Consider the following 10,164-nt stretch of genomic DNA (forward strand, 5'->3'; position numbering starts at 1 on the left):
GCACATGCTCTCTCTCTCTCTCTCTCTCTCTGTCTAGTTCAGATAAATAAAACCTGAAAAACAAAAAAACAGCACTCCATTTCCTGGGGGTGGAAACTGAGGCTCAAAGATACCAAGTCTCTCTTCCAAGGTCCTACATAGGTAAAAGGCAGAGTCAGATTTGGACCTGTTGCTGCATGTTCCCTCTGCAGAGTGTGTGACTGTTGTGGGCCCCCACCCCGCCGAGTGAGCCCCTCTTGGGTGCCAGGGCCCAGGACACCTCGATGGCCACCAAGTGACAAATGGGAAAACTGAGGCCTGCAGGCCACGCCCCTTTCCCAGGTTACTCAGCCCCCCGGCTCACCTTGGGCATCCTAGATGGAAGACTCCGTCAGTCCCCCTTCCTCCATTTTACAGAGAGTTAAACTGAGGCCCAGAGGTTCCTCTGCCCACCCAAGGTCAGCCAGCAGGATCATTGTCCTGCACTGACTGTCCAGTGCGGTCCTTCCTCCGCCCGCGCCCGGGTTTCCTCGACGAGTGCGCGTCGCCGCGTTCCCTTTAAAGCTCCTCCCCGCACCCCCGTTCGCCTCCCTCCTCCCCTTGCAGGCAGACGCCGGGATTGCGCCGCCCGAAGGGACTTGCCCAGTCCTTCCTGGGTGTGCGGGGAGCTCAGTCCCGGCGCGTAGGGGCCGCTCGGCGGGGGCCGCACGGGCAAGATGGTGAGTGGGGCCGCGGGCGCGGGTCCCGGTAGGTGCCTCTCTGGGATTGTCTGGCTCCGTGTCTGAACCTGCATCCCTCCGTGCTTCTCTTCTCAGTCTCTCCCCGCTCCGTCTCTCCCGTCCCTCCCGTCTCTCACCCTCTTCTATCTCTGCATCTCCAACTCTGCCTCTCCTTTCCCTACTTTTCTCTCCCTCTTTTGGTCTTCCTGGTCCCTCTTCTCATCCTCCGAGTCTCTATCTCTCCCTCCCTCCAAGCCCTCTCTTCTCTTTGCCCTCTTGCTCTCTTTCCTCTCTCCCTTCTTTCCTTACCCTTTCTCCATCTTTCCTTACCCTTCTCTGTGTCTTTCCCTCTCTCTCCATCCGTCTCTCCTCATCTCTCCCTGCTTTTCTCTCTGTCTCTTTCCCTTCCCTCGCCCTCTCTCCGCGTCTCTACCCCTCTCTGACTCTCCCCCTGGCACCCCCCTCCCCCGCCGCCCCCACACCCCGGCCGCTTTGCTGCAGTCTCCTGGCGCACCGATAACCTTGCCGCTGCCGCTGCTCCAGCTCCTCCCCCCTCCCTCCCAATCCTGGCCGGGGCCGGCCACGGAAGGGGGCGGAGCTCCGAGCCTTCGGGGTTGGGGTTAGGGGAGCTGGCGGGGTGCGGGCGCCAGACCCTGGGCAAGTGAGCCCGGGGGCGTGGGCTTGGCGGAGGAGCGGGAATGTGAAGTCCCGGGAGAGTGCGGCGGGGGTAGGGGGGTAGGGGGGTGGGGGGAGGGGGAGGGCTGGAAGGGTCCGCCAGCCTTCTCCTTGGGCGAGTCCTCTGGGACCCTGGCCAGGGTGGGGACCTGGGCACGCGAGAAGTCCTCGCGGTGGGGAAGGAAGGTCAGGAGGCTGGTCCTCCGACAGGCCAAGTCCAGGAGGCGGGACCGAGTACCCTGTGCCCCCAGGTGTGTGCTCGGGCGGCCCTCGGTGCCGGCGCGCTCTGGGCTGCGGCCTGGGGAGTCCTGCTGCTCACGGCCCCCGCAGGGGCGCAGCGCGGACGGAAGAAGGTCGTGCACGTGCTCGGTGAGTCTGACAGCGGAAGCGGGTCTTGCCCTGCAGGAGTCCTGCCCGAATGTGACTGCCTGGGAGCAGGGAGGATACAGTGGGTAGGCATGGAGCATTCCTGAGGGTCATAGACACCCCCCCCCCAAGTCCCTCACCCTCTGAGTCCTAGTTCCCTTTCTTGATCTCCTTTAACCTTCCGACCCCCTGACCTCCGCCCAAGCCTTCTTCCCACAGCACTTCCCTGGAATTCCCTTTCCCGGGATTCCCTTCCCCAGGTTCCCCACCCTGCCCCCTAGGACCTCTTCTGAACCCTACTTGACCCTCCCGCAGAGGGTGAGTCGGGCTCCGTGGTGGTGCAGACGGCGCCTGGGCAGGTGGTCAGTCACAGGGGGGGCACCATCGTCTTGCCCTGCCGCTACCACTATGAGGCAGCCGCCCACGACCACGACGGGGTGCGCCTCAAGTGGACCAAGGTGGTGGATCCACTGGCCTTTGCCGACGTCTTCGTGGCGCTGGGGCCCCAGCACCGAGCATTTGGCAGCTACCGCGGGCGGGCCGAACTGCAGGGCGATGGACCCGGGGATGCCTCCCTGGTTCTCCGAAATGTTACGCTGCAGGATTACGGGCGCTACGAATGCGAGGTCACCAATGAGCTGGAGGATGACACTGGCATGGTCAAGCTGGACCTGGAAGGTAACTAGCTTATGGACAGGATGAAGCAAGTTTCTAAGGGAGGAGGGTAGGAAGTATTGCAAAGGACAGAAACCAAATCAAGTTGGCCTAAAAGAATTTGAGGCTTGGTAGGGTAGGGTAATGGTTCTGATCTGAGGTGAATTTCCTCCCCCAGGAACATTGGCAATGGCTAGAGGGGGTTGCTGATGGCATCTAGTGGGCAGAGGTCAGGGATGCTGCAATACATCCTACAATGCACAGAACAGTCGTGTCTCTCCCCCCTCACATCCCCAAGAATGATCCAGTCTAAAGTGCCAACAGTAAGGGCTTTGGGAAACCCTGGGGGTAGTATCCAGGCCCAGCGAAATCCAGGGAGATCCACTCACACCATGTCAGGAATTCGTCCCTCAGCTCTGTTTCCCTAAGTGAGTGTTCTTCAGGCAGGTTTCCCCTGATGGAACCAAAAAGTAGAGCCAGGCTTCCCTCCTCCAACTTAGCTATTAATTTCCTAGCAGTGCTAGCTAGAGTCTCAGGGTTGTCCCTCATTGGCCCAGGTTGAGTCATGTGTCCATCCATGAGCCAATCACTGCGGCTGGGAGATGGGGTGCTCTGACTGGAGCTGGAAAGTGGGGTTTCTATCTGAGGAGTTATCTCCCACTTGGGTCGCCTTCCTCAGTCCCCCAGAGAAGATTCTGGGAGAGATTTCAGAGCCCTTACTTGTTGAACCTCCCAACAATAGCAAATGACAGCAATAATAGCAGCACCTCTTCTTTATTGGACATTTTCAAAGAGCTTGAAGAGGTCTTTGAAGTCTCTTGTTTAATTTTCCCAAAAAGTCTGAGGGAGATGTTATTACCAGCAGATGAGCAACTAGCTCAGAGAGGTTAGAGCCTTGCCCATGCAAGTGAGTGGCGGAGTTAGAACTCGAGCCTCCGCCTTCAGGCTCCAGGTCTTCTTTCTGGCCCCTGTTTGCTCCTCCCAGAGTCTGCTGAAAGATGCATGTTCCATCTCCAAGGTCTGCCCCTCAAACATACACACAGAATGCTGATGAGCTGAGTTGACTGTAGGTCCAATGAAGGACAAGTTATAAGAACTGAAGGTGGAAGAGAAACCAGTGGGAACTGCCCTGGATAATGTTGGGGATCAAAGAGGTCTCGGGTCCCTGTTGGGTGAGTCAGCAGTGGTCACAGACATTCCCAGCTCCATGAGCTCAGGGCTTGACCAGATGATAGCTCCCAGTGCTGAGGAATTGTCCGAAGCACTAAAGACTGAAGGAAGAAGGGTGGTGGGGGCTGGGTTTTGAAGGATGAATAGGAGTGCAGCAGATGGAAAGTGGAAAACAAAGTACATAAGCAAAGGTCTCCAGTGGTAGAAGTGGGTGGCCATGATTAAGTAAATAAAAGGGAAGGTCAAGTGAATCCCATGCGTAAGGCAAGGAGAACCACAGGGAAGTGAGCTGAGAACCCGTGTGGTAGGACTAAGGCCAGAGTGAGGGATGGAGTGGAAACTCTAGGTTGAAGAGTTATGCAGCACCTCAGATGTCAGGTGGGTAGGGGAGGGCTGGGATTCCCGAGCTGAGCCCTATGTCCGTCCTCCCAGGCGTTGTCTTCCCTTACCACCCCCGTGGAGGCCGCTACAAGTTGACCTTCACCGAGGCGCAGCGCGCCTGCGCTGAGCAGGACGGCATCCTGGCGTCGGCAGAGCAGCTGCACGCGGCCTGGCGCGATGGCCTGGACTGGTGCAATGCAGGCTGGCTGCGCGACGGCTCCGTGCAGTACCCGGTGAGCCAGCCCCGGGAGCCCTGCGGCGGCCTGGGCGGAGCCGGGAGCGCCGGGACCGGCGGCGGCGGCGGCGGCGCCTCCGGGGGCGTGCGCAACTACGGCTACCGCCATAACGCCGAGGAACGCTACGACGCCTTCTGCTTCACATCCAACCTCCCGGGTGTGTAGGCCCCGCCCCCGGGGAGGAGACCCCGCCCCCCCGCAGGCTCGGGATCCGCCCTGTCCGCGAGGCCCCGCCCCTTGAGAGTCCTCTTCCAGGTCCCCCTCCCTCTCAATCTCTTTCCCGCCCTCTCAGTTTCCTCCGTTTAGCCCCTTCTATCCACTCCGACCCTCGGGGCGGGGGGTCCAGACCGGGATATCCCACCCCCGGACTGCCAAGGCGCGGCAGTCAAGCATCGCCTGGCACCGACGCTGCCCCGGCCAAGGCTGGGATCCAGGACTGCAGGGGTGGGGGTGCTCCTGAGTCCTGTGGTTCGGGTCCTGGGTTGCAGGCACGTGGGAGGTGGAAAGCGTCTGAATCCTGGGGAGGCCAGCTCCCGAGATTGGCCTTAAGCACTCTCCCCCACTCCACTGCAGGACGTGTGTTCTTCCTGAAGCCGCTGCGGCCCGTGCCCTTCTCGGGAGCAGCGCGTGCGTGCGCGGCGCGCGGCGCGGCCGTGGCCAAGGTGGGACAGCTCTTCGCGGCGTGGAAGCTGCAGCTGCTGGACCGCTGCACCGCGGGCTGGCTGGCCGACGGGAGCGCGCGCTACCCCATCGTGAACCCGCGCGCGCGCTGCGGCGGCCGCCGGCCCGGCGTCCGCAGCCTAGGATTCCCCGACGCCACGCGCCGCCTCTTTGGCGTCTACTGCTACCGCGCGCCCGGTGCGCCGGACCCCGCGCCCGGCGGCTGGGGCTGGGGTTGGGCCGGAGGCGGTGGCTGGGCCGGAGGCGCGCGCGACCCCGCTGCTTGGACCCCGTTGCGCGTCTAGGCCCTGGGCGCAGATGATTGGGGTGCTTGGCGGCTGGCCGAGTGCTCTGCGGTCTCTTGGAGACCGGCCACGTGACTGGAGACTGGCCACGCCCCCTGCGGCGCCCTGCGGGCTGACGGGGCTTCCTGTGGTCTTGAACACTGGCTGCGCCCCCTGGGGTCCTCATAGACTAGCCAGTTCTGGGAGACTGATCAAGGCCACACCTCTCCTGGACAGTGGACTTCCCCTCCTCCCTCGACTTTCCCCAGGAGATGGGGCATGCCACCTGAACACCCCGGAGGGCAACAGACCCTGAGGTCTCCTGAAGACTGACCACGCCTCCCGAGGTTACTTGAAAACAGACAGAACCATCCCCCATGGTCTCCTGGAGGCTGGACCCCCAGGATTATCTGGAGATTGGCCTCAGGGCCTCTACATCTCCCTGGAGACTGAAGATTATCATCCCTTATGGTCATCTGGACACTGAACCCCTTTCCCCCTTACATGTAGAAAAAATGGAAATCTCCGAATTCATCCGGTGATCACGCCCCATGATCACATGGAGACTGGGCTTCTGTCCTCTCCCCAATGATGACCTGGAAATTGGGTATCCCTATTCCTCCTTCCCCTGTGAATCCCTCAAAGTGTGCAGAATGACAGGCCATGTTTCCAGGTCACCCTGAATACCCCCACCCCTCCAGTTTCAGGGAAGACCTGCCTTGTCTGTCACCCACTAAAACAGATTGACATGCCCCAGCTGGCTCGCATGACTGGTGGCCATGCCCCGCCCCTCAGGTATCTCTGGAGGGAGCAAATCTGCTCCTACCTGATGGCCTCTTTCCTGGCTGTCACCAAAGAGACCATCCCCTGGGCCCAGGGATCTATAGGATCCATGTCACTCACTATGGAGACAAGCTGTCCCACTTCCCATTGTTACCAAGGCGACCAGCCCAACTTCTACCTGTAACCTAGTCACACAGCCCTTCCCTCATCAGTCACACCCATGGAGATGTACCTTCCTCCGCCAGCTGTAACCATGGTTACCACACGTTTCCCCTCCGGACATTAGAGAGCTACTACTCACTTCTGGATGTCCCCGTCCTGACCAACAGTCGGGAAGACCACCCTTTCCAACCCTCTAACTGTCCCAAGAGTGACCCAGCATTCAGTTCCCTGGCTCTCACCATGGAAACACCCTGTCCCTTTCCCCAGGTGCATGCCAGCTCCTTGCCACCCTCCAAACTCTGCCTCCAAGCTGCTTAAACCCCATAGCTGTTGCTATGGAAACCAAACTCTGGTGTCTGAGGTAACAGAACACCTTTCCCCCTAGGCTTTCCCAGGTCAGCAGCACCCCCTCACCGAGCTATCACCATAGAGACTGTCTGCATCGTCCCCATGACAACCAACTCCCAGCTCTCAGGAACTTCTTACTATGGGCTGTAACTGCACCCCATAGAGCTTAATGTCTGCCCCTTAACCAGATAGGCCCAGCCCCAGGCAGCATCCCCAGATATGGCTGGACTTCTGGAGCTGCTGGACATCCTCTGCACGCTAACTATCCCAGACAACAGTGCATGAGACACTCTTGCAACCCCCAGGTGTTTTCATTGCTGCCGCACAGATGAGAAAACCGACTCTGGCAGCCCTGGCCCTTTATGTTGTGCAAGCTCTGGGCTCCCCTTTTCCCTTCTGAGACCACATCTCCATTTTCACTGAGCTCCTCTCTCCTCTAACGGCCCCATGCTCCTCATTTCATTCCTTAGAGATCCAGGAGAGATGGAATGTTTTTAAACTTCAAAATCCGCAGTGAGGGATCCCTGGGTGGCGCAGCGGTTTGGCGCCTGCCTTTGGCCCAGGGCGCGATCCTGGAGACCCAGGATCGAATCCCACGTCGGGCTCCCGGTGCATGGAGCCTGCTTCTTCCTCTGCCTGTGTCTCTGCCTCTCTCTCTCTCTCTGTGACTATCATAAATAAATAAAAATTTAAAAAAAAAAAAAAAAAAAAAAAAAAAAAAAAAAAAAAAAACAAAATCCGCAGTGAGCCCCAGTTCTAAAGGACAATTTGTGCTAAGATATTAGGACCCAGCCAGATCCCCTCCTTCCCCACCCTCCACCCCTGACCCCCATGTTGAGAGCCAGCTCAGGAGAGATGGTCCGAGAACAAAGCCACCCCAACTATGGGAGACCTCAGCTCCAAGGTCTTACATGAAGTAGCACTGAGGGCCCTCCTGGAAGCATCCCACCCCTCACCTTACTGTCACACCCATCTTAAGGAAACCCATCTATGAGTTTTGGAATCAGGTGGGCTTGGGTTCGAATCCTGCCTCTATGACCAAGTGACAACCCGCTGAGCCTGTTTCTTCCTCTGTACCAGAGCTGTTCTGAGGTCCCAGTGAGTGCAAAGCATATAGCAGGGGCTCAATAAAAAAAAAAAAAAAAAAAAAAAGTGTTGTTGTTGTTGTTGTATGGCAGCCGGTGGGTAATTACTTCATGAATGCACTTAGGTGGGCAAAGTATTTCCCAGCTGGGGGTGTGTGGTGATGATTTGGTCGGGAAGCCACCCCCGTCATTCCCCAGGACTGTCCTCTCTCCAATATCTCCCCTCCTTTCCCCCAGTCTGCCTTCACTCTCTTTCTTGCATCCTCCCCCATGTGTCTGGCTTGTTTCAGCCCAGTCCAGCTTGGGTCATTGACACATCCAGTGGTTCCTCTCAATTCCCTAGGTACAAAGTGTGCAAAAACTGGACAGAAAGTTCTTGCACCAGCAAGGCAGAGAGGTTGCAAGTTATCCCTGGTGCAGAGGTGGAGTGGGGGTGGGGGGATGGTGGAGTGAAAAACATTGAAAGTTTCTGGATACAAGCCCAGGGAAAAGAGAAAAAGCTGTAAAAGTGATCAGGTTATCGAAGTGAGATAGTCGATGTCACTGCTCACTCCCTCAATACCCGATGTGACAGAGCTTAGAGACTCCGACCACTCACCTGAAGGTGGCCCAGCCACTGGGTTAGACCACCTTGGGCTGATGGGCCTTCGCCTCCCTGAAGAGGGGAGTGGTAAGGGGCATATTTCCAGGCATGAGTGCACGGGATTTCTTTCATCCGACCTTTCCCCTGCTGGCATTCTTTCTCCCTTCCGCGGTTCCAGTTTCCTAGTTTTTCCAGGAAAATGTAACTGTCTAACGACCACTCTTAGAATGATACTCGTAGGACCTGACCCCACCCCCTCCCAGTTCAGCCAATGATTGCTGTGGCACCCTCCCTGGGAAATCCTGATTGGTCCAGGGATGGACAGGGAGGCAGGCGGACTTTGAGACTGAGTCCCTGGGATTTTGGTGGACCTATGTATGGGGCCGAGGGAACCATCTTTCTGCTGGAGTTGCTGCACTGTTGGAGTGGAGGTCTCTAGGGCCCACCTGAAGGAGAGCTAAAGGATGGCAACCTGGATAGAGCCCTTCCTGACGTTGGCTATTCAGAAAAATCGCTCTTTCCCATCCTACACCACACAGTTCACTGCCAGGAGACATCCAGTTTCTTACAAGCCCTTCCAGAGATACTTTATGTTCACTCAAGCAAACATGCATATGTATTTTTCCTCCATTTTTACACAGATGGCATTTACACAACTCACACAGTTGTAGCCTATCTATCTAGTTCCAAGACATTTTTGTCATCCCCAAAGGAAACACCACACCCGTAAAGCAAAGGATCCCCATTCCTCCTTTCCCCCTCCCCTCTGCCCTGGCAACTGCTTATCTCCTTTCTGTCTCTATAGATTTGTCTATTCTTCATGTTTCATATAAATGGAATCCTATAAAGCCCCCCCCGGGTGGCTCAGTCGGTTGGGTATCTGACTTGATTCCTGCTCCATTTGTGATCTCAGAGATCCGAGATCCCTGCATTGGCTTTGAGCTGGGCGAGGAGCCTGCTTGAGATTCTCTTTCTCCCTTTACTTCTGCCTCTCCCCTCCCGCTCACTCTCACCCTCTCTCTCTCCAAAAAAAAATTATAAACAAACAAATAAATAAATAAAATGGAATCATACAATATGTGTCATTTTGTGTCTAGCTTCTTTCACTCAGCATAATGTTTTTGAGGTCATCCATGTTGTAGCACGTGTCAAGACTTTATTCCTTTTTATGGTTGAATAATATTCTTTGGTATGTATATACTACCTTTTGTTTATTCATTTAATGGACATTTGGGTTTTTCCACCTTTTGACGATTGTGAATATTCTGCTATGAACATTCATGTGCCTTGTATACTTTTAAAGTCACTCTTCTTTTACTTAATAGTATTTTTTTTAAATAGTTCCAAATCACCATATAAAGGTCCCCATATTCTTTTGAAGGTTAGGAGAGTGTTCATTGTTTGGATGCACCATAATTTTTATAGCCCGTCTTCTCATGGCAGGCATTTAGATTCCCCTATTTTGCTGTTAATAATAAGTACCCACATCATCTTACACAAGTCCAGGTATAACTGGAGGATGACATCAGGAGTTGTTTAATCAAGGAGTCAAACTTCCCATTTTGATAGCGATCTCCATCTCTTTTTAAAGATGGGGCCAATTTATACCCCGACCAATAATAGATATACCTGCCTCTTTCCGCACCTCCTAATCAGCATAGTGTGTTATCACTTTTTACCTTAGCCAACACAATAGGTTAAAAAAAATGGGGGATCCCCCGGGTGGCTCAGCGGTTTGGCGCCTGCCTGTAGCCTAGGGCATGATCCTGGGGACCCGGGATCAAGTCCCACGTCGGGATCCCTGCATGGAACCTGCTTCTCCCTCTGACTGTGTCTCTGCCTTATCATGAATAAATAGATAGGGATCCCTGGGTGGCGCAGCGGTTTGGCGCCTGCCTTTGGCCCAGGGCGCGATCCTGGAGACCCGGGATCGAGTCCCACGTCGGGCTCCCGGTGCATGGAGCCTGCTTCTCCCTCTGCCTATGTCTCTGCCTCTCTCTCTATCTCTCTCTGTGACTATCATAAATAAATAAAAATTAAAAAAAATTAAAAAAAATGAATAAATAGATAAATCTTAAA

At 55.8% G+C, this 10,164-nt stretch overlaps 1 protein-coding gene across 1 annotated transcript; it reads left to right on the forward strand.

Annotated features, from left to right (window-relative positions):
* The first annotated feature begins 540 nt into the window (after positions 1-540).
* Positions 541-6,336, forward strand: HAPLN4 (hyaluronan and proteoglycan link protein 4). Its single transcript, XM_077859265.1, has 5 exons — positions 541-698; positions 1,625-1,742; positions 2,055-2,417; positions 3,996-4,337; positions 4,754-6,336. The coding sequence occupies exons 1-5, from the start codon at positions 696-698 to the stop codon at positions 5,143-5,145; spliced, it is 1,218 nt and encodes a 405-aa protein (XP_077715391.1). The 5' UTR covers positions 541-695; the 3' UTR covers positions 5,146-6,336.
* Positions 6,337-10,164: the final 3,828 nt, after the last annotated feature.

This window comes from Canis aureus, chromosome 19 (assembly GCF_053574225.1).
Source record: "Canis aureus isolate CA01 chromosome 19, VMU_Caureus_v.1.0, whole genome shotgun sequence".
Taxonomy (NCBI): Eukaryota; Metazoa; Chordata; class Mammalia; order Carnivora; family Canidae; genus Canis; species Canis aureus.